This window comes from Perna viridis, chromosome 2 (genome assembly GCF_037379345.1).
Source record: "Perna viridis isolate PV_CMFRI_1.1 ecotype Kerala chromosome 2, ASM3737934v1, whole genome shotgun sequence".
NCBI lineage: Eukaryota > Metazoa > Mollusca > Bivalvia > Mytilida > Mytilidae > Perna > Perna viridis.
Window position 1 is genome coordinate 65,046,051 of NC_142446.1, and position 25,316 is coordinate 65,071,366.

General features: G+C 32.0%; 2 protein-coding genes across 2 annotated transcripts; one reads left to right on the top strand and one right to left on the bottom strand.

Moving 5' to 3' along the window:
• The first annotated feature begins 1,070 nt into the window (after positions 1–1,070).
• On the top strand, positions 1,071–8,635 carry LOC148626497 (translationally-controlled tumor protein homolog). The gene is made up of 6 exons (XM_088570568.1): positions 1,071–1,173; positions 2,294–2,364; positions 4,854–5,038; positions 5,557–5,675; positions 7,118–7,224; positions 8,198–8,635. The coding sequence occupies exons 1-6, from the start codon at positions 1,146–1,148 to the stop codon at positions 8,198–8,200; spliced, it is 513 nt and encodes a 170-aa protein (XP_088426694.1). The 5' UTR covers positions 1,071–1,145; the 3' UTR covers positions 8,201–8,635.
• Positions 8,636–11,788: 3,153 nt separating this feature from the next.
• LOC148626498 (uncharacterized) lies at positions 11,789–25,316 on the bottom strand. Its single transcript, XM_088570537.1, has 9 exons — positions 24,844–25,316; positions 24,003–24,055; positions 23,481–23,553; positions 21,665–21,818; positions 19,994–20,131; positions 18,805–19,225; positions 17,868–18,023; positions 15,641–16,454; positions 11,789–13,977 (listed from the first exon to the last, which is right to left on the bottom strand). The coding sequence occupies exons 1-9, from the start codon at positions 25,100–25,102 to the stop codon at positions 13,679–13,681; spliced, it is 2,367 nt and encodes a 788-aa protein (XP_088426663.1). The 5' UTR covers positions 25,103–25,316; the 3' UTR covers positions 11,789–13,678.

Here is a 25,316-nt window from a genome sequence, read left to right on the forward strand (position 1 = left end):
AGTCTTTTCTAATTTGTTTTACTTATTTAAAGAAGTGAATATTATGTTTATAAAAACTTCGGGAAACACGTGGATGTACGTACGTGTATCTCCGCTGTTCCACTGTTGCTGTTGTCAAGCACCTAACCCGCCTCGGAAAAATATAACTCCGATTATATTACCAAAATCGAAGCACAGCTTTTCTAAGATAAGAAGACAATCATTTTCTTGTTCTGAATTTGCTGATGTCGTCTGAATTTTAATTTACGTCACATGATATGTGTAAAATATAACCATCCATGGACAACTCTAATATTTCCGGTATCTGTACAATTTGATATGACCGGCCAAAACTGAAATGGATGATGCTAGAGATGCCCTTAAAGGATAAAAAAAATGTGAAGTATTGCAAAGTTTTATAAAGTTATTGACCATTTTGAGAGCGAGGGGAAAGAGGGGAATGGTACTGGAATTTTGGGGAAAAAATTTTCAAGTTAATCATTGATTGAAAAAAAAAATTAACAAGACAGCTTTTCAAACAGAAATATTGCTTGCTGCATACATATAAATAAAAATATTGCACTTATACATATTTTCATCTGGGTCGACCCCCCCCCCCCCCCTGTAATGTCTTTTATCATGTTTACAAATCTTGCACAGACCGTGGCGATAAATTCAAATTCAAATTCAAATTATTTATTGTTCAAACACATTTTCATTAAATGGTCATGACACAATAACACAGTAATAACATAATAACATAATGCACATACATTTGTATGAACAAAACATTGCTATCATTCACATGTATTATGTTGTGGACGACGGTGACCAACCAGAAAATTATAACCTTATACTTTGAATGAAAACTTGGTGATATAATCAATTGTTGCCTTCATTATTAGGAGTGAGTAAGAGTTAAAAATCAAACTTATGTTGGTTTTTTGTTATGTATGGTAAAGCTCACGGTGCTCGTTGATTAAGGCAATGCTTACCCCATATTATCGGTTCCTTTTCTTTTCTTATGGTTCGTTTCTCACTTTTATTGAACCAATGAAACGCTCCCTTGATGTGTCAAACCGGAAGTCGATCTTTTTCACCGGTCACAGACTGCCGACGGAGTTGGATTTTCTATCTCGCAATTAAATCCATCATCATCTACAAACATGATTGTTTACAAGTGTAAAGTTTCAGGTAAGTAACTAATATAACATTTCTTCGTCTGTTTTATAAAGTTTTAAGCCTATAGTATCTCGTAGTTCTTTGATATCAGTGTTTTCGTAATAGGCATTTGTTGACATCAGTTCTTTATGCTATTTTTGTTCATTTGACTTATAAAAATATGAATGAAATGTTAAATTAATCTTTACGAGTTAATAGCCAATAACTTAAAATTATTTGTGTGACTTGTTACTGTTAGCCATAAAATACAGAAATGGTGATATATTTCAGTTCATAAAGATGTATCTATTAATTGTCAATTGACCAATTTCGCATCACTAATTGTACATTTGTGGTTAGTTGATTAAAGGTCAACATATTGTACTTATATTTGAAGTAACTTGTATTTATACATCATTAATTTTCTTGAAATTTGTCTGAGTGTTATCTATTGATAAATTAACAAGTGACGTGTTGATTTACTTTTGGTTGTCAAAGACCAAGGGAGTGCTTTCCCACACTGTAATATAAAGCATATGTAAGTGATCTACAAATGTTAAAATGACCCTGACATGTATGTAATTTAGTAAGTTATACATAAAAAATATTGAGATGTTTCCTGTAACTTATGATTTCCATCATTTGATCTTTTTCCACATTTTTTGTTGTCTTAAAATCATGTCTGTTTTTCAAAGCACCAAAGAATTGTACTTGGGGATGTTTTTATTTGTCAAATGGCTAGATTATTGTTGTAAAGATCAGCCAATACAGTCTACTATATAAAAAATATGACAAGCCTAAGCTCAAAACTTGCATAGTAATCATTGGCATGTACACTGAATTCTGCAAGCGCACCAGCATTTTTGCCAGCCATTGCTGTCAGGCTGGTGGTCTATTGTGAAGAATGCCTATATCATGAATATTGTGTTAAACAGCATTAACATATCAGATTTGCTTATGAAATTTTAATAATAGCAACTACACATCCCTTAAAGAAAACATTTGTTGAACTATCGACCTTTATTTGTTCAGCATGTTGGTAAAAACACTATACAAATGTATATTAAGAATAGAATAATTAGTGTTAACATCCAAAATGTCTTTATCATATTTCAAATGTACTGTGTATATACATATATATTGTCATTGGCAGGTGATGAACTGTTTAGTGACTCCTATCCCATTAGTGTAGTAGAAGATTTCTTCTTTGAAGTTGTTGGAAAGGTAAATTAAGGATACATTTTGATATTTTAGGAGAAAGCAGAAGTACAATGTATACCTACTGTGTGTTCTGAGTCCATAGGTTATCTGAGTGGATAAATGCACACACAGTATTATTTTCAGATAAAGTATTTTGTCTTTTCAATACCACTACATGTAGTTCAATTAAACATTTTATAAGAAACACAATTTTTTTCTTTTGAGACAGGAATGAAAAGAATTAAATACTGACAAACTACAGGTGTAGCCAACTTACATTAATTATATGTATTGTTCCACTAAGCTTTTGAACATGAAAAAAATAAATTTCTGTTGTATGTACATGCACTTACCCTTTTTTTTTGATCCTCGAATGTCATACATGTAGATGATTTTGACCATTTTCAAATGGGTCCTCCATAGTTAGAATTTGGATTTTTTCAAAACCAGGAATCGATGTGTTAAATCATTGCATGGACACTCCTCTTAGACATGCAAAATTAAACACCAATATCAGTTATCCCCCAGAAAATATATTTCTCATATATGCCTCAATGAAATCTTCACATCAGTTCATAGGGAAAATACATGTAACACCCAAGTTTGGGAGGTGGACTCCTTCACTGTCTCAGTCAAAATAGTGATGAAAAGTTCTAAACTTGGGCTAGGCATATATGTCATAATACTAAGCTAAGAGTAAGAAAAATTAAAAGGACAATTGTTGCAAAACAATTGCTAAGGTCTTTCCCATGAATATGACTTAATCCCAGTGTTTTAGAGTAAGAAGTATCCAACTTTAGAGTGAAATGTAAAATAAAATAGAATAATAAGAAAAAAAATCATTTTCTCTTCGAAACTCTGAACCAAGTATTCATTCTTTTGACGTCCTAACTGACACGTCCAGCTGTGTAAAACATCAATTCAAATATCAAGCGTATATCTTGTACATGTGTACTCATGTTGTTCTAACTAAAATTGCTTTAAGTTTCATTTAGTTAACAGAAATGTAGAGATTTTAGATCACGATTGAAAAAAAAAACGGTTTCAGTTATCAAGTACATGATCATCTATATTGCGTACAATTGAAGACAGTAGAATTTGCATTTCCGATTATCAAGTTCAAGATCAATTGTATAATGTAGAATTTAAAACAGTAAAATTTGCAGTACCAATTATCAAGTTCAAGATCAATAAGAAAACGTAAATATTATTATTATTATCTTGACATGTATTTTTTTTATCTTTTACAATACCAACAATATGGATATTTTGAAGGAAACCCAAAGTGTATATTTACCCCAACATAATAAATGGTTTTATCTATATACATGAGAAATCATATGAATGAAACACATACAGGACTTCTTAGTTTGTATAAAGTAACTCCACCAGAATATATTGTCACAAGATTCACATACCATAAGCCAGAGGTATGGGTGTATTGTGCTCTGTGGTGATCAAATACAAGTAGCATGTAACAATACGAATAAAGAACATTCATGATCGAAGCAATCAGAACAAAATTTTGTATCCTAGTAGCATGAAAAAACTATACTCAACGCAGGAGTTCATCTGAAATACTGATATTTATATACATTTTTGAAACAGTATTATGAACATTGGAACTGAATTATCTCTGATCTTAAGTTGTTGGAGGGTAATCAAGGGAACCAAAACCGTCGTAAAATAGAAAGTATTTGTAATCAGTTGCATATTTAAATTCTATTGTTTTACGTTCATATAGGAAGCTAAGTTAAATGTGTATAACATTTACCAAAAATAATAAACGCACCACAACAAGTTTTCTATATCAGTTAAAGTTAAATAAAAGTTAATTGATTGATTAGCAGTTTCAACAAATATGATATGGTCTCGAGTTATAATTTCCTATCCCAATCTAAGATTAACACCAGGAAGTGGACGGTAGCCGTAACTCTTGACAGAATGTTCATACCTTTTTGGACTTTACAATTTCTCGTTATTAAGTGTTCAAATTATGATAACGTAAAAAGTTTTTATCTTTATTAAAACCTAGGCGGAGAAGAGCAAAGATTTATTTTTGAAGTAAGGGAAATTACTCTGTAACGACATGTCTTCTTAGCAGGGTAACTCTGTACCTTCTGAAGTTGCACAGATTTATTTGGTGCAGAACTCAGCTTGATTTCTTTTGAAACGACAGTCAAAATGTGGCAGAAGAAAAAAAAATACGAATAGTAGTAAGGTTTTCCAATGACAGGGAAAGACCTTGATATCATGAAGCAGTCATATGCATTTTCAAATAATAGTCTGTGTAATCTACATATGTATGTCTCTGCCTCATTGATTTGACACAATTTCATTTCAACTTCCTTTTTCAACATACAGATGGGCACCAGGAACTAGTGTTGAAAAAGATTTTTACAATGTTTTCTCTCACAAATATGGGAATTTTTTAAGTGAGGGAATGAAGCAACTAGATGGCCCCAAATACTACAGTAGCATCATCTCTGAATGTTATCTTGTTTTAATTGTAGAACATCAGTGTCAGTAACAAAATTGACGAGAGTTTAATTGGTGCCAATGCATCTGCTGAGGAAAGTGGAGAACAAATGGATGATGCTGAAGAAACCAAAATCAACGTCGTTTTTGCCAACAAACTCCAACCAACAAGCTTTGATAAGAAATCTTACCAAGTATTCATCAAAGAATACATTAAGAAGTATGATAATTGTATTGAAGTAAAACCAAGGGCACTCTTGCTACAAGGGCTATAATTAAGGGCATGGTCATTGTTTTCCTCCAGGCCTTAGTATTGTGCTTTGCAGTGCTCTGACTTTAAGGGATATGTTTTAAAAAATGTGGGAAAGACTGGGAAGCTGTTCTAGGCTAGTAAGCAGTGTGCTACTTCAAATCATGGGGAAACACTGAGAGAGTCCGCAGAAGCATAAAACATCAGTAGACCGTTTTTTGAAAAGTGCATTTAAATACAATACAGACTTTAAAAAAACTGAGTTTTTGTCTCATGAATTGTTCATTAATAAACAAGGCAAGACATACTTGTAAGTTGTTTAACATGTATTTATGTTTAGGTAATGTCCTTCAGTGTGCATGCACGTAGTTAATGGATAAAATTTATTCAAACTGTTTACAACAGATACTGAATGTTTATTTTGTTACTACTGGTTTTGCCTGATTAAATGTGTGAAGGATCAAAAATTAATTTTGCTTTTGTTTCAGCTTAACTGATAAAATAACAGCAGAAAAGGGAACAGAAGCGGCAGATGAATTTAAAGGGAGAGCTGTGAAGGCAATCAAAAAAGTTTTAGGAAACTTTTCCAACTGGGAATTTTACACAGGTACATACAATACCGTCAACCAAAATTTTCAATTTCTCCATTCTTCACAGTGCAGTCACCATTTTTCTGCGCTGTGTCTGCTCAAATTAAAAAGTTAAAATTTGTTCATTTAAGTACCGTTCTGTGTCAGAATCAGGCAATGGATGGGACATCATTTTTCTCAATTTAGTCTTTTTTGCCCCAAATATATCCAGTTCTTCTAGAAAACAACCGATGAACTATTTAAATTAATCCTTGAACTTCTGTGATCTAGATATTTTTTTAGTACTTCTATAGGAAAGAAGTATGGTCGAATTTTTCCATAGTACATTTCAACTAAATTTGACCTATCAATATCTTGCAAAGGCCAGCTTTACAAACACTTTGATGGTTATTTCTGGAGGTTATGATGTTGAAAATACTTGGATAATGCAATAATTTTTTTTTCCCTTTTTGTGCCACACCTTGTACCAGTGCTCTAGGATTTTTCAGAAATTGAGGTTTCCTTTGGAAAAATCCATATAAAATCATATTTCCCACAGTTAATGACTGCTTTCCTAACAAAACAAATCCTTACAGCATATGAAGTTTTCAACTTGCCACGGGAAAGTGTAACTAAGTACTTAACTTTCCCTGACCCAAATTTCACTTGCCCCGAGTAGCAGGAAATAGGAATCCCAGAACACTGTGTACACATTTTGCCTGATTCTTAGACAGAGAAGTACTTAATGTATCTGTATATAACTCAAATGACTAAACTTTAAGAATCATTAAATATATTTTGTTATGTAAACATAAGAAACTACCAACATATTTTGAAATGGTGACTTCATTGTGTTGGTTGGGGACACTGATTCCACTCACAAAAGTGGAGAAGTTGAATTTAGTGTTGAAAGAAGTGTTTACTAGGCATAATAAATAACTGTGGTCTTGACCTTTTGCTTGACATGTGTAATCATTGGCAAAAGCAAGGCATCTGATATGAAAATGAAAATTTTGAAATCGTAAGTATCTAATTCATGTTTGTAATATGCATTAAATGATGGACGTCTTTTAATCAAAGAACTGTTTTTAACTAGTTTATTTTAAACTTGTTTTAGTTAGAAGTAAGAAGAATGCCGAAAAAGGGGAAAAAAGTACTCTTTTTCATTCTTTCTGTGAAAAAAGTTAATATCTAAATTGAAATTTGTTGACATAATAATCCAATGGAGAATGGTAAAAACACCATTTATAGATGTTCTGTGGAAAAATTAGGAGAAAGTTAAGAAATGAAGTGAAGTTTGATGTAAGAATTTTGATGTTGTATATTCTTCATGGTCTCCTATTCTATTTCAGTTCTTGACTAACCAGTGCTGTGTGTAATTTAGAGTTTTTCTGCTACATAAATGTTTTTTTTATCTAAAAGAGGTGGACAATTTTTTTTCCAAACTTAAATGAAAATAACAGGTCTCTTTTTTATTCAGGTGAAAGCATGTCCGAAGGTGGTATGGTAGTATTAATGGATTATAAAGAAGATGGAATTACACCTTATTTCTGGTTCATCAAAGAAGGCATCCTTGAAGAGAAATATGTACGTGTATCAATTTTTTTCCCTCATGCATACATGTATGTAATTGCATATTCTGCCTAAAAAAATTATGTTTCTGACTCCCTACTTAAAATTTATCATTGATTTTGAAAAAAGATGTAACTAAAAAGCCTGTTGACGGTCTTACAGCAAAAAGAAAAAAACCTTAGATATTTTTTTCTATCCTAGATGGAAAACAAAGAGTTTGTAGTACTGGTTGTATATATTTATAATCAATTGTAATCACACATGAGTGTGCCCTTAGCCATGGATGCAGTCTATTACATGTTTAATCTTTGCAGATTTAGTTTATATTGTATTCAGAGTTTGGCGTCACACTAATTTTATTTCAAAATTAAAAAAAAAGAATTTGATAAATTTCTAACTACTGACCTTTCAAAATGTAAGAGAAACACAGCATTATATTTTTTTTTGCCTTGTGCATATATATTTCACTGGTGTAATGTTATGAACCACCAAATAACTGGATTTAAACTAAAAAAAATACTATAAAGTGAAAGGCTGGGTTTTAACTTAACTAAATTTAAAGTGGAATAATGAATTTAAGGCTGTATAAGAGACCCAAATTTTCTGTTTTTAACCATATATTGTCCTATTTCAATTATTCTTGAAGTACATGTAAACATTTTTTTTCTTTTATTTGAAATAAAGGCCACCAAGAATTTATTTAAGATCCAAGGAAAAACAACAAAAAAACAAAGGGAGCATATAAACCTGTTTTACTACATAGGAAAAATTCAGTACTTGATTTAAAAAAAAACATTAAAATGTAGAAGAATGATTGTTTTCATAAGCAATGACAACTTTTAACTAGTAAAGATAACAATATATTCACTATCTCTTGTTACATGTACATCTATAAATACAAATTTTAAACTGTTGATTTAAAAAAAAAATGTGTATATAGAGATTTGATGAATTCTGTGACATTATTTACCAATATCCTCTTTTTCAGTGAACTGCTAAACACCTAAGAACATTTCATGAACATCGGCTGACTGGTGCTGGATTGCTGGAAACTCTCCTTATTTATTGTTATACAGCAAATAGCACGTCTTATTTAACATTGCAATGACTGTCTTTCAATGTGATATAGACATTGTTTTATCTCCTGTTATATTTTAAACTGATCACGGAAGCTGCAATAACAACTTGTTAACAACTGACTTTATTTTGAATTTGTACATTGTGTGTTTACACCAGGTTGTACAGTCTGTCCCTACCCGATGATTTATAGAGGTATTAATAATTCTTTTGCAAAGCAAGGTTTATACTGGTATTTTAAATTTTTAACTTTGAAGCTCAGGATATGTTGCTTTGTGTCGATTTTGTAATACATTTTGATTTTCCATAATGTTAAGGTCGTCAAATAAAACATGCTATTTATTTATTATTTAGAATATTTTAGATTTTACACTTAATTTACTATTAAGTAAGGATCTTTGACCAGTTGGAACTTCTCTGCCATTTCTGGAACACTATAAATAATGTTAGATGCAGAAATACTGATTTAACATACAAGACAATTCAGCAAAATGTGGCTGTTATGTGTGGTATTGGACATAAGGAAGTCTATCTGTTCAAGTGGAGAAAGTTTGTATCAGTTGCTTAACTCTTCTAAGATATTATACTTTTTGTACTTTTGACTTCATATACAAGTTAGGTATTCCCCAGTGTTACGTCTTGGGGCTGTTTTGATGACTTCTGTAAAAAAAGAACTACTTGATACAATCATTTATACCTAACATTTTCTGATGTCTACAGAATGAGTAGAGTGATTGCTGAACACTTTTAAAGAAAGAGGGTTCTACTCCATATCTACTTTCCCTTTTTTATACCGCCATTGTGTTACACACAGTTTTGTGAAAGGAGTATTTTGGAAACACCATGTTTGTCTGTCCAAATTTCTTGCCAGCTCAGCTCAGCTAAAATGCTCAAGGGATTTTCATGATATTTTTTAAGAAGGTTGGGTATCACATGTTGAGGCTTGTTCATAGTATTTCTAGTTCTTTTAGGAATTAAATCTGTATCAAAGTAATACATGTACACAGACAAAACAGATTCTATAGAAATATTTGTACCGAATATTGGTGTAGTGGAATCACTTTGTTAAGGACAGATTTACTTCAAATTTGGTCTGTGGCCTTCTCTAGAGGCATTTGTTATAAGAGATTTTGTTGCTGGTAATATCAATTTCCTGTTTAGTGGGTCTTTCCTATTTTTCACTTAATGGAATAATAGTAGAAACGATTCTAAACATATGGACATAGATGTATAGTATTACAGCTTGAACATGGAGGATGTTAAGAGAAAATTTTCACAAAAATCTTTGCTCCCACTTAACCAAATAATTCAAATTTGGTTTGTGGTGTATTAAAGATTTGTCATACTTTGCAAGAACCAAGATACATTTTGTACTTGCGGAAATCAAGACAAATACTATACTCGGCGTCACATAAATAACATACTGTTAAAAATTGAATAAAAATATTTTCTACGACTTTATTGACACCAACCGTCGTTTAAATTGTCTTAAATGACTTGCTCATTCGTTTAGCCAAACAGCTTCTCAAAAACAAGTCGCTTATTAGCTTAAATCATGCATAACAAATCCTTACGGGAAAATCCCATACTAATATCCGCCATTTTGGTTTTGGGACGATTTGTTTACAAACGAAGTTCGTAAGTTCCCGTCGAAGTCCGGTGACAATCGTCTGCTTGATCAACTTCTCGGTATTGTACGTTGTTCGCGTAAAATAAATCCGAGATATCCGAAATAACGCCGAAGTGCATTCTGGGTTCTTCGGTTTTTGGACAAACCATTTAAACGTAAACAACATCTCCTAGCAACCCGATCACTGTAAACATGGCCGACTTTTTACAATGTAAATATTGGCACCTAGAATTAAAATCTGACCGGAATTTAACCATTCAATGTTTAGGGAGAAGCCGTTTGGCTAAACGAATGAGCAAGTCATTTAAGACAATTTAAACGACGGTAGGTGTCAATAAAGTCGTAGAAAATATTTTTATTCAAATTTTATCAGTATGTTATTTATGTGACGCCGAGTATAGACATGGAAAACAGACAAAGAACAAAAATAATACATACAAAGTAACAAAAGTAAATGAGCAACTCGGCTCCACTAAAACCTGGGAGCATGGACCAGGTGCACCAATTGGTTAAGTGACCTCTGCTTGTAAAGAAACACACACTGAGCTGCTTAAAAAAGTCCTGGGTAAAAGAAAAGTGAAAGGAAAACAACGACATTTTGAAGAAACGAGTTGTTATGGTGCTTAGTCCTGAACACTCCACAACCTCATGACAACCATAAAACTTCTGTAGTGACGACTCCATTCTTGTAGCAACATAACCCTGTGCCAAAAGCCTAATTGTAAGAAGTCTAGCATGGTACTAAGTCTGCAGAGTTATGACATGCTCTGGCATAACATGAGTTGTGATATGAAAACTCCATACGCAGGTGCTGAATGTATTTTCAAGTGATTTTGGTTGCTATCTGATATCATTTTCTCCATGTTTTCCCGTGATCATAACTTCTTACTGGTAAAACTTTGAATGCTTAGTCATCCTGGTTTGAAGGAAAGCTCCAACTTAATGTTGAAGAGTTTTATGGTAATTGACATCACCTATGCACATACTGAAGTGCGTTAAAATTTTCAATCTACTGAAAGTGAATTTCAGAAAAATATATTTGCATCCCATTTGCAAAGTCATTCATTAGAATGGTTATTATGTTCTGAATGAATAAGGAAAGGAATTTGACACATGAGTGGTTGAACAAAAATGTGTGATAAATTTCCCATCAAATTTGTCACAACAAGAATACAAGATACCTGCTTTGTATAAGTTTAAATGGGAGAATTCCGGTAACAAAGTGATGTCAGTTTCAAATACATATATTTGATTACTTGCAGTTTGCATTTTTTAACTAGATAAAAGTCATACAGAGATCTGCAAATTGTGACCACAATATGACCAGGTAACCCATTGAACAGGATTGGCCCAATAAAATTACCAGTAATTGATAAATTAAAAAAAATAAAATAATATTGGGACAGGAATAACAAAATCAGATTTTCTAGTATTTAGATACCATAGCAAACAAAGCTTTCATTTCTTGGTGACTAAATAGTTTCTTTTCTGAAACTGATGTGGGTATGGATTTATAACATATCTGACTTCAAATAGCTAAAATTAGGCCAGCAAATAATGCATAACACCTTCCCATCTGTCCAATTTTTTTTGTGATGGTTGAATGAAAATGTACCATTTAAGCTGACTTGACCTAATTTAAAATATTTTTTAGTGTTTTTTTCCTCCCAATTTCTGAATTCTGGGACTTTTTGCAGTGAAAAATGTGATTATTTAAGTGAAGGTGTTCTGTATAATTACACAACAGATTTTTCCTTACAGTCAAAATTTCAATACATTAAACATTTAGGAATAACTAGATTAAAAAGTTTTTAAAAGTACATGCATATATTGTGTCATATCTAAAAGAAATCAAATGCTAAAAGTATTTAAACTATACATTTTATTTATTTGTTACATTTTAATTAAAATTAGGCCTATCAGTTGTTCCATCCAGATATAACTACAATCCATTCTATTCTCTGTTCAGATAACCTTTTCAGAATCCTTGAACAATGTTTACAGATTCACAAAAGTTGAAATCTGATTGGCTGATCAGAAACCTGAATGAGTGTTGTTAGATCCTACATGCAATGACTGAATGGAACAATTGGTAGGTCTAATTTTAAAACAGAAACATTAATATCAAAGAATATATTCAGGAAGAAAAAGAAACAAATACAAATTAAAGTCCTTAAATTATTTAACAAAACATGCTGCCAATAGGGGCATATATAAATATATAAATATATACATAAATTGTCAATAAATAGAAGCAAATTTAAATAAATATTACTTTTGTTTGGAATGCTGAATTTTAACATTTATATCATTTTTCATTCAAGGCTAAGTGTATGTTTAACAAATGTAAATTCACATACAAGGACAAGCCATTTTTACTAGTAATAAACTGATGTACGTAACTGCAGTTTACTTTTCTATTAACAATATTCATTGTTACGTATATCCCATGATAATAGGTGAAGAAAAAGGTAATTAAGATTATCATTGTTTTGTCTTGAAATAGTAAAATTAGACCGAATCAACCAACAAACATATTCTATAAGTAAAGTAACCAATTATAGTCAAAGTTTTCATTAAACTATCATTGATAATCAATAATGTCACATTTTGCATTGTTAGAAATAGTACCCTGCCCGCCAGGCTGAGAATGGCTATTTCTTGCCAGGGCTGTCTTATTTTAGCAAAAAATTTATATAGGCATATAGCCATAGTAAATATATTGAAAAATTGTATTCAGGACTGGCTAGAATTTGAGTAAGTTTCCTACCCTGCATTTTGATTTGGGAAAAAAAGATGTACTTAACTCGTGCACATGATGTATGTAATTTTTATGCATAAATAACTTACATCACTCGTGATTTTTCAAAGGAGTTTTATTCAGTCGTTGTTAAGAATTTAATGATTTTTATCCCTGAGAATTATCCTGTTAATAGGCAAGAAATATACAAACTTGACTATCGTTTCTGTAATAAGTTGATATAATGGGTAAATATCTTAATTGAAAAAAAATATCTGATTTTTCTTCCACAATCTTGGGATGTACACAAATGTAGTTATGTACATCAGTTTAATAAGTGAACTTGCAAAATGTATACAATATGAGGAAAGAAAATTATCCTTTTACTACCTAAAATATATATCAAATGTATTATGAATAAATGCATTTCAATCAATACAATACAGGCTGTATTTGAATATCTCCTCTTAGAAAAATCCCCAAAAACACATTCAAACAATGCCTACATAGATCATTGCACTTAAACTAGCACCAAGTGTAAAGTCCAAGAGTGTACAAGAAATGCTGTAATAATACTGTAATGGCCCCATTACTACCCAATATCTTTAAAAAGGGCTAAAATAATTATGGTTATTACAGATTCTGTCCAAATCCAAAAAACTGAAACAGCTCAAGATATTCATTGTCCATATCTAAATATTTTGTTAAAGAAATAAGAGCAAAATTTTATAAAATAGGAAGTTTTTTTTTTTCTTGTCTACCTACACCTGGATTGGTAAGGTAAGTTCTTTTAAGGTGGTAGACCCGGGGTAAGGCACATAACTCTTGAAATCAGGCAAATGTTTGTATCATACATTTGTATTCATTTAAGCCTATCAAGCTTTCACTTGAAACAGAAAGAAATGAATCCAAATTACTCTGATGCTTACATGAGATTGATGTTAAATGCTAAATACAAACATTTCAATGATTTTTAAGAATTGTATCCCTTACCTTATGTCTACCACCTTAACAGTATGCCCTCATTGAGATCCTTCAAGCTGCAAATACTGGAAAATTAAAGGTACACACAAGACATCAGTCTCTGACAACATTGCATACAAACTATCATAATTCTCCTGGTTGTACACACATTCTCTACAAATTTCTAAGATCTCCTCCATCTTCTCCTTTCCAAATATATCGATTAGTCTCTGGTATGTCTTGATCTTGGCAGTGTTAGGGGATTGTAGGTAGTCTTGAAGAGACAAATATAGAGCTTTGTTGATGTATCTTATCATTTCCCTGTCAGCACCTGTGTTCTGGGATTGCAATTTCTCAGCTGAAATAATCAGTTCCGATTAGTGAAAGTAAACTTAAATGGTATATTCTTATCCAACCTACACAAAAAATTTGGAGAGGGTGGAAGGATTAATTTTTTTTCTATTGTTTATTCCTTTCCAGATATTTGCCAGCCTAAATTTAGTTATTTGAAGTATAGATATGTTCTAAATCTATAGCCACATCAGTTAGAAGAAGCATCATTTTAGTCAATAAATGAAAGATTTATGGGTTGTTGTATCTCAATACTGATGGGAAAAAATCCTGATTTTGAAATTTCCACTAATTTCAAAAATTTTTGTCGACATTTTATGGGGCAGGAGGGGATGGAAATCTACTAATAATTTTTGTTTGGCCTTATGATGGGTAAAGTAATATTCAAGGGTACATGTAATCTGATTTGTAACCTACAAGTGAATAAATTTTAAATTTGAGTTACTCCCCTTTTGTCAAGGCCTCCTAAATTTTGTTTTTACATTTGACATTATCTGAAACAAACAGTACCATTAAGTAATAAGTAAGGATAAAAGGATTCATCATGATATGGATTTATCACAATACTTTTGGTCACGATACAATATGATACATGTGTACATTTGACTGAGGTTTTGATATAGGTCAAAATGCAATTTTTGTTCAAACAATAAAAATGATTATCCAAATAGTAAAGTAGGACTTTAAAATCCATTAAGCTTTGTTAAGATCAAGATTATAGTCTATTAAAGAATGAAACCTGGCTTCAACAAATTTCATCATTTTTAAATCTTTTGTCTAGTATTGAAATTTTACTTCAAATTTAAGAAAATATTAAAGATAACATACTGTTGTATATCATATCGAAATACGTCATATTGTCACCCTTGTATCATCATATGATAAGTATCATACTTGTGAAGTAGGTGTATTATTACAGCCAGAGTTAAAAGTACCCATACACTTGCATTGTAACTTAACAAATAACTAGAAAAATTGTGAGTAAAGCTTACTAAAGGATACCCCTGCTCCGACACTAATAAAGATAAGGTCAAATTAAAAAAAAATGTAGTTGACATCTCTGTTATAATCAGAAATAAAATCTTCCAATATATCATACCTACACATAGAGCTTCAGTAAAATTGTCAAGTGGCTTTAATAGGTAGTTGCAGAGAAAACTGCAACAAAAATGTCTTGCATGGACTGACCAACACCGTGATCACTATATACATCTAACAATGTGGACAGCATTTAAAATTAAGGAGGAGGGGCAGGGTGGTAATGATCTACTGGTGCATCAAGATCTGTTAAGTTACAATCTGAAATCAAAACCAACCTGATTCCTTATTCATGTTATTTGACTCAACCAGAAGTCAAAAACAGAGTAATGACAGCTGAAACTTCCCAATTACAAACTGTTTAATCAGCTGTGATAATCACCTTAGATTTGCTTTAAGTGTAATGGATAAAGAATAGTCCTTACCTACAGATGTGACTATGTGTTTTTTTCTCCATAATTTGTTAAAATGTTATTTGAAATTACAAACAAGACAGTCTGTAAAAAGTACAATATAACTGGGATCATCACATAAGAATTGTGATATGTATCAGATTGTGGCATGGTGGAATTATTATACCCCCATTAAAAATTGGTACCTGAAACAAAAAAAAATTGTCACATTTTTTTTACCTCCTGACATGGAACCATCAGGGTCTGTTCTCTTTATGAGATAAGTCTCAGAGCCTGCTTTCTTCACAAGACCACCAGTACCCTTGTCATTGATCTGATCACATGAACTAGATCTTCTTGAGCAGTTCTGATCTTTTTTCATCTTTTCATCACCAGGTACATACAAACACCCATCTGACACAGACACTTTTCTGTAAGTTTTCTCCACTGTGGGTTTCCGGCTTAACTTTACAGCAGTTTTTGGTTTGTTGTCAATTTCTATCCGTTGATTGTTTTCCAAGGAAGCTCTCCTGCCTTTTCCTTTATAGCCTTTCTGATTATTATCTACTGATGTGCGACGGATATTTTCTACAGACTCACGTCTGTTCTTTTCAATAGAAACTCTTCTATGTTCACTGCAAGCTGAATTCCCTATTTCATCTACAGAACTTTTAAAGCTGTCTATTGAAGATCTATGACTATTTTCTCTAGATCTTCTCCTGTTATAATCTATTGGAGGTTTCATGCTATTCTCAATGGAAACTCTTCTACCTTTATCATTTGGTACTTTACCATTTTCCTTAGAAAACTTATGACCTCTGTCAATGGATGATATTGGACCCTTTTCATCACCTTGACTTTTATCAATGACAGTTTGTAATGATTCCTCGAGAGAAGCCAGAACAATACTGGCATCACAGAAAACTTCATCATCGATGATGCTATCCTGAGATCCTACATCATTAACCTTTTTAACACTACCTACAGAAGTAGCCGATGACTTTTTACTCTGTCTTTCAATATTCCTATAAAGAACTGATCTAACACATTCATCCTGAAAATGAATAGAAGTAAATGCATTTATTAATTATGAATGATTGTACATGTATTTAGATGTACATCCACTTTTAAGCATATACTCACTGTGCTGGCCTTCGTTGTGACTATTATTTCAAGCATATAAATTCAGATCAATTAAGGTGGTAGACCTGGAGAAAGGGACTCAACTCTTGAAATCAGCGATATGTTTGTATCATATTTAATTTCACCAAAGCATATAAAGCTTTCATTTGAAACACAATGAAATCAATCCAAGTAACTTTGATGTTTACATGAAATAGATGTAAAATGCTGCATAAAATTGTTCCAATGATTTGTAAGAGTTGTGTCCCTTACCCTAGTTCTACCTCCTTAATAGACATACATAGAAGACATTTCAGCTTGTTTTAACATATGTACCTATACAATAAGTAGGGCAATGAATGTTTGTTCACATATGTGTCGTTGAACTCCAAAATATCAAGGACATACATGTCTATACAAATAAAGCCTAGGTTCTCAGGTCACTTTTAAAAAAAATTGATGTGGGAAGGAGGCTTTTTTTTTCTTGATCAGAAGCAACTTTTCTTATTTTTTTTGAGAAATTTCATCAAATTGAACAATTAGGTAAAGTACAGGATGTTGAAAAGTTAAATAAAATACGCCATGGCAATAAAACTTTACTGGAATATGAGATGTGGCAAGAAATAAAAGTCATCTCTCTGCCACAAGACAAATTTTGGTTTTTAATGATCAATGTTAAATAACGACCTCATTCACATTCATTTTTTACATTTCTGTCAAGTGCACAAATGATTCCATAACTAATTAAAAGTTGATTTCAGACAGGATCTGTAAAAATGTCCGGAATTTAACATAATAAAAATCGTAGATGCGGGTTGCCTGAAAACCTATCCTATTTTTTTTTTGCCTAAAGGACAAAATATAAATATATTTCTTTCTTCAAAAGACTAATCCATTAGGTCTATCAATTAGCATAGTTTAGGTAGCTAATTTTTCTTCGTTTTCTTTAAGTATGGTTTTGTGTGCCTTAGCTTGATTCTGTATCTTATAAATCCTTTTTCAGATACAGGTCCTAAGAATCTTCATGAAAATGGAAATAACACACGCACACATAAGAGTGCCTTATTTAAGAGAGTCCAAACACTTTGCAAATTTTTCTGTAACAGTTACAACTTTGTTTAGGTAGTTTTGAAGTAATTCTGTGAAGATATTCAGATATTTACAGATGTCAAGGTAATTGTATTTCTTTAGAAATTGTTTCCCAATCATCCTATACATGTGCCAGTCTGTAACTTGTATGAATTATTTCCTTTTGCATGCAATGATTGCAAAAAAGACTATTTCTTTGGTTTTTCTTATATTTTGGACATCTTTTGAACTGAGTCATGTGAAATGTAACACCAACCTTGACCTGTTGATGCTGCTTTTGTTCCTCAGAAGAAACTGATGACCTTTGTTGGGACACAATTCTTTTAATTCTTGGTGTTCCTGATGAAAATCTACGAAACTTTGGATTCTTCACTTGGTATGTCTTATTACCAATTAGCCTTCTAGGGTCAATCTGAAATAAGTATAACTACCATAAACATATTAATTTTCGTAGTTGCCGATTTTTGCAGATCCTGCAAAATGAACATACTTACAGGTATCAATTTTCGACATTTCAAAAAATAAGATAAGTGTTATATGGTGCTAAAGCAGTTAGAAATTGTAGCCTGTAAAATTGTATTCAGGACTGACTAGAATTTGAGTAATTTTCCTACCCTGACTAAAGTAAATTTTGCAGGTATCATATTTCGCCCTTATATTTTCACCGCAAAATTATTGAAAATCAGTACAAGGCGAAATTTAATACTTTTATTGTACTTTAGTTTCACACTGGTAATATATGACTCAACCTAGAATATTTCGCTTCTTATGTATATATTGTTAACGGTAGAATAAATCACAGAATTTCCAAACATATATTTTTTCCAAAGTGAAACAATAAATGTATTAAGTAAACAATACTGCAAATAAATGTGATATAATTACTACATAACTCCTCGTAACTACCATTTGAAAAAATGTTGCATAGTTTTGAAATACCTTCACAAGTAAGTTTGCCCTTAACATGCAAACATTACAACACAGCAGAGTTTCCTTACAAAATCAAAGTCAGTTAAGGCATTCTTAAGTTGAAACTGGTTGACATTTCAGCTAATTTAAAACATTTAAAATTGCATTAATTTTCAGGAAGAAACATAAGCTACCAATAAATACAAATTCATAATTTTGGGTAAGATTTTTATATCTAAACTTTGAAAAGATAAGCCTTATCCTTAAGTAATTATTTTCTTTACATTTTCCTTGTCTGACATCCAGTCAATTCCTTTCTTCTTGGGACTCGGACAGTCGCCTTTGCTACTTGGTTTCCTCTCCACTTTAGGTTGTATACTTCTAAGTGGATCGCTTCCCTTCCGCACTGAAACATCAGGCTTCGCTCTCATTATAGAACCCACAACTTGTACACTTGAGTTCAATTCTTTTCTTATATTTTTACCCTCAGCCCCAGTCGATTTCCTGCGCAAAGATTTATTTTCATTGTTACCAGAATATCGCCTGAGGGCAAGCTGAGGGATTTTTCTCTTCACCAAAGGTTCATACCTCTGAACAAATGTCTTTAATGGTGAAAAGTTCAACACTTCATTAGCTGAAAGTCTTTTGTCTGGATCTTTATCTAATAGCCTGGTACATAGATATCTAATGGTGGTTCCAAAGTGGCTGCAAGAGGACCATGTGTTGAAATTTAAGGTGATTTTATAATAGCTTTGAAATTCGCAGCTGGTCCTTGATGCTATAGAGAATAAGTGTTGTTTTTTTTTACTGCAACTTGACAATTTTGTAATTTCAAATTTCAAAAAGTAATTTCACTTTCACATAATGTAATTTCTGTGATCACAGTCAACACTAATAGATATGCTATACAGAGGAATAACTCTAATGAGGGATAATAATTAACAAGTTGTTATTTTCCTTTCCCATGAATATAATGAAAATAAATTTAAACATGAAATCTGTGAGAGACGGCACACTAATGATACCCCCTGCTTTCAATCACAATATCAGGAACATAAAAAAAGTCCTTGGTAAACAGAAAGTTGTCAAAATTTCCTGAAAATGTATCCCATCATAAGGTATACCTACAGGAAGAAGGTGTTAAATAGTAATCTTAATTATGAATCATATAAATTTTGATGTGATACACTCCAAAAAAATCTACACATATTTATTTTTGTTGTTCAGTTGTTTCATGGGTCTATAAGATGAACTGTAAAATCATTCATTCCAATCTATCTGCTCTTAATAGGAGATAATCCACATTGGAAATCCATCAGTTTCTATTGTATTTTAGTCATTTACAGAGTTATCTCCCTTAATTTTGAATTTTACAGTGCATCCTATATTATTTTTATAAAAATTTGTACCCCATGAACTGTACTTTTACAGTAATTAATTATCATTAATCATGCATATATTTGTAAACACTACCTTGGTAGAGGTTCAAACTGGCCTGTCATTATCTTCATCACCAATGAATCAAAATCTTTAGCATTGAATGGTACATGTAAAGTACACATCTCATACAGGACACAACCAAGTGCCCACATATCACTCTTGTAGTTATAGCTATAGGGGTTAAGAACTATTACTTTATATATCAAATTGACCTAAGCCCATACAAAAAAATGTCAATGCTCTCAGGCCACTTTTTTTTTTTTTTTTAAATTGATGCGGGAGGGAGGCTTTTTTTTTTTTTTATCAGAAGCAAGTTTTCTTTTTTTTTTTGGAGAAATTTCATCAAATTGAACAATTCTGTAAACATACAGGATGTTGAGAAGTTTAATAAAATACTCCATGACATTAAACTTTACTGGAATATGAGATGTGGCAAGAAATCAGAGCCATCTCTCCGCCATGAGACAAATTTTTAATGATCAATGTTAAATAACAGCCTCATTCGCATCATGCTTTTTACCTTTCTGTCAAGTGTGCAGACAATTCTGTTACCTAATTAAAAGTTGATTCCAGACTAGATATGCAAATTTCCAGATATTACTGTAATAAAAAAAATTGCAGATGCAGGAGGGTTTTTAGGGATGTGGCGGGGCCTGAGAACCTAGCATATTTTTTTTTAGCCTAAACAAGTAAAATTTTATTTTCTACCAAATTGACCTCTCATGATCAAATGCTAAACTTAATGAATTTCCTAAATTTGTCTGCTGTTTTATTTCCACTACTTCTTAGTCAGAATACATGTGAAAGTAGACATTCTTATGTTAGGTTTTGAATGAAGATTACTTGAGAATTCTAATAAAATATTCTAAATGGGAATGCCTACAAAACCTTCATTCACAAAATTCTCATGTTAAATAGAAATTGGATAACACATTTTGATACATTCAACAGGGATTAAGATTTACAGTTGCCCAGTCATTGGCGACCAAAATTTTCAGCAGGCAAGTTATTTCTCTCATCCCTGTTGCCCAGGTGGCGACTTAACGAAAATAGGAAAGTTCGTATATAGACTGCAGTAGATTTTCCCCTATGCGATCTAAAAATACCTCTCTCATTTGATATCAGTGCTTTTAACTCACAATAGAAGATAAAATCTAATGACATTCGAATGTTTTGAACGGGAAGTAAATTATTGGCTCACTATTTATTTCGCGTGTTGTAAGAAAAGTCAGTGGAACAGCCAATCTGGATCATTTAAGTGACTTCCGTTTCATGTCAGATGCTTTGATTTCAGTTTTTGATTTCTCATACAACATGGATTTTTCATGGTTTTCAATTTTTAGTCCTAATAAAACATTGAAATAAATAAATACATATTAATTTACCTGTGTTTTTTTTCTTACAAAAGTTGGGCCCTAAATTTTGTGTTGGGCTCTTGATTTTCTTTCTCTTAGTAGCCCAGTTGGCCCTTAGCAAAAAAAGTAAAGCATATTCCCTGTTCAAGAAGTAGAGAAACGGAAGAATTCTTTGCAAGCAGTTTAATATTTCTTCAACCTTGAAGCTAAACTGTAAAATTTTTTCTCCAAAAGCTTGAGCATTTTAAATCAACCTGTCCACTAAATTTCATTTATACCTATAAAAAAGTTTTGAAAGATTTTTATGAAATCTTAAAATATTCTGATTTATTTGAATGACAAAGGATACGGCTTCTTCTGGCATATTTCTGGACTGAGATAAAAGGGAGTGCCTATTGTTGTCATTGCCACATCATAACTGTCTCTAAGGACTCTGGCAATTCCAAAATCACCAATCTTTACCACATTCTGAGCAGTCAAAAATATGTTCTGAGTCTTTAGATCTGAAAAAAAAAAAAACAGAAAAGAAAAATTTTAATTAAACCTTGTTCTCATGTTACTTCAAATGATAATGATTTTGTAACGTGTCTTTTAAAACAATTACAGTAAGAGAAATTATCAGCATTATTGTAGAGGCTTCACAAAAGTCACAAGTTGGGCACATGGGAGCTAAATGCAACTACAAACAATCCTCAAACAGATCTGCGTATATGAAAAAACATAAATTGCTGTATTTAGATCATACCCAATATTTTTAGTACATGTATATAGATTTTCCTCAATTTTCTCAAAGATGACCTTCAATGAACATACTTCAAAATTTTATATAAAAACATAGATCACACACAGATCTCAAAATGGAGATAATCCAGGTTAAAAATAAGCAATTTTTACAATATTTTATACACCGGTAGATTCTGTGAAGAATATCACTCTTTTGCAAACTACATTGTACGTGTATTAAAAAACACTGGTATATAAAATTTCTTTAAAATTTGCATGGCAAACACTAACCTGAGCTTATTTCAAGTTTCAAAACAAAATTAGGGATTACTGAACTCTTTTTCTTGTAACATTAGAAAAACTAAAATTTCCAATACAGTTCTAAAAGTGTATAGAACATTTTCCCATTTATTATTTCCCCTTTCAAGAATTCCCCCAAATTATCTCTCCCTGAATGTAGCGTTTTACAATTAATGCTTGTAATTTTAACATACATGTACAAATTTTAACAACAAAAATTCTTATAATATAATTTAATTTATTTTAACATTTGTTCAAACACTATTAGTTAACTGAAAATATAATGTCTGATTACAGTAAAGAGTGCTATGTGTAATAGGTATAATTTAGTGTAGATGACAAAAGGATATTTAGTTGATTATAACAAGAGGCTCCCAGGAGCCTGAATCGCTCACCTCGTTAAATTTTTGCCTTTTAAGGGCAATAACTCTAACAAGGAGTTTTCACACAATTTTGACTCCATTTGATTCATTGGACACATTTGTACGCCTTATAATGAGGATCATTCCAGCAATTGAAAGCTATTGGCTAAACCTAACAGATTTGGAGATGATTATAAAAATGAAACCAAGTATACTCTACCTAGACATAAATACTAGACTGCTTCAGATACTGTCAGACCATGGTAGCTCAAACTCAAAGAGACCACTCAAATGTGTTTAAGTTGTTGGGAGTTTGAGAAATTAAGTTTGCAGATTTCTGTATTTTTTTTCGTTGCTGGTCAATAAATCATTATTGTTAGAAATTGTTAACTTCCTATAAAACTTTTTTGAATTTTTCATTCACTTCAAGAAGGTCGTGTTGAATTGATGACACTTTGATTTATGATGGCTTCAGTTTTTTTACACCTTATATTACCATGACTACCCAAGCTGACAAAATGACTCACGAGTTTGAGTCAGTGAGGATTATTCTCTCAAGATTTATTACCGGGCAGACCAATTAATGAAACAGAGAGTTCAAGAAATACATAGTTATTTATACTGATATGAAAAAATTTGGTACTTTGAATTGTGTTTGGGAAATCCTGGGTGTTCGAGCGACAAGCGAGTGCAGTTCGACTGTATTACAGCATGATTTTAAAATACATTTGTACATGTACATGTTTGTAATAAATGAGTATAAAATGCTTTGTTTCAAACCTCTATGTAGAATATTCTGTGAATGTATATACTTTAATCCAAAGCTGATCTGTACAACCCAATCTAATATCGCCTGAAAAAAAAACACCAGAACATCTGTTTATTGGAGTTTATAGGAAAACTTGTTAAAAAAAATCTGACAAGCTAATACAGCAGGCCAACTAGAAAACTTCTTGCTACTCATGTCCCCTATCATTTATTTTGGCTATGATAAACCATAAGTGAAAACACCCCCATTCCTTTTTTTTTTTTTTTTTTTGGGGGGGGGAGGAGGTATGATGGTAGGGACAATGAAATAAGAAGTGGAAATACCTCCCATCCTCATTTGTTTTCATGAGAATCAGGAAATCTACTTTTACTGATTTATTACAAAAGTATTCTAAGTGTAAGTTTCATTTTCAAAGGCTTAAAGCTAATAAATATTTAAGTAACAACCTTTCATCCAAAACTGTGCTACATGTACATGTGCATATTGAAGAGCATGTTACTGGTACATGTAGTTACATGTAGTAATATACTTACTTCTTTTCCAAAATGAATCCCTTTCTGACCAACTATTCTTTTGTGTAAATCTCCTGTAAACAAAATAGACCTTTTTTCATATTCCTGATTTAGGCTTTGTTTTTTTAAACTTTAGCAAAGGAAAGTAACTCCCCAACCTGACAGACTGGTTTATTGTCCTACTGGAGCAATGGTCAGCAGTATACTTCAAATTCAAATACATTATAACTGACTTATTGGAGCTGTGGTAAGTACTTGGGTCACACTTTTAAATAACATATTTCATACCGTTTTGCTACTTGTGGAAGTCAAAATAGTTTTAAGTTTTAATGAGAATGCATGCTGTCACTATGCAGTCACTATTTCAAAAATAGTCTGCTACTCCTGCTTATATACCTAGGTATATTTTATGGTTTGAGCAGTTTAATAACATTTTTCAGTTATGTACAGAAAAAAATATTGAAAACAAATATTGAATAGTAATGAAATGGAGCAATTTTATCCTAGTTTTTACTTTGGTTGGGTCACAGTGGAGGACATGAGTGGCTCCACTATGAAGAGTGGAGAAATTAAACTTTTGGATGAACATTTTTGGTGTACACATATATTAATATAGAATGATTATGATCATGGCAGTATCCTTGGTATTGATTTTCTAGCCAGAACACCTTGCAGAACATATATTTACACATATATGCCTGCATGTAGTAAGTACACCCGACCAGTACCGAGTATGTATAGTTACTGTGTCTGTGATTTTTGCTCCCTGTGCAAGAGATTCTGAAGTTTAGTTATAACTGCTACAAGTATATTGTTTTTTTTTCAAACAGTATTGAGAAATTGATATGTGTATATTGAATACCTCCATCTGCATATTCCATTGCTATCTTTAATGAGCCTTCATCAACAAAAGCATCTAAATATTTTATGATATTGATATGGTTACATCTGGCTAAGACTGACACTTCTGTCAGTGCTTGGTCCAGCTCTCTTTCAGATAATTTCAGGATTTTTACAATCTTCACCACACATTTCGAATTGTCCTTTCTGTTTCTTGCTATCCATGCCTCACCAAAAGTTCCAGTACCTATCAAATTTTGTAGTTCATAAATTCCCGCCATCTCTCACCTGTTCACCACGGTTGCGATGTTTTTGTAAATTTATGGCATTTAAAGCTCATTTCAAAACATTTTAACTGTCACAATACCCAAAAATGATCTTTACATTTGTTTGTACATGGATTTACCAACCAAGACTTCACAGAACTGCAGAATGTAGAAAAATAAGCGGGGAGAATCTCATACCATTCATGGAAGGAAAACACCCGATATTTTC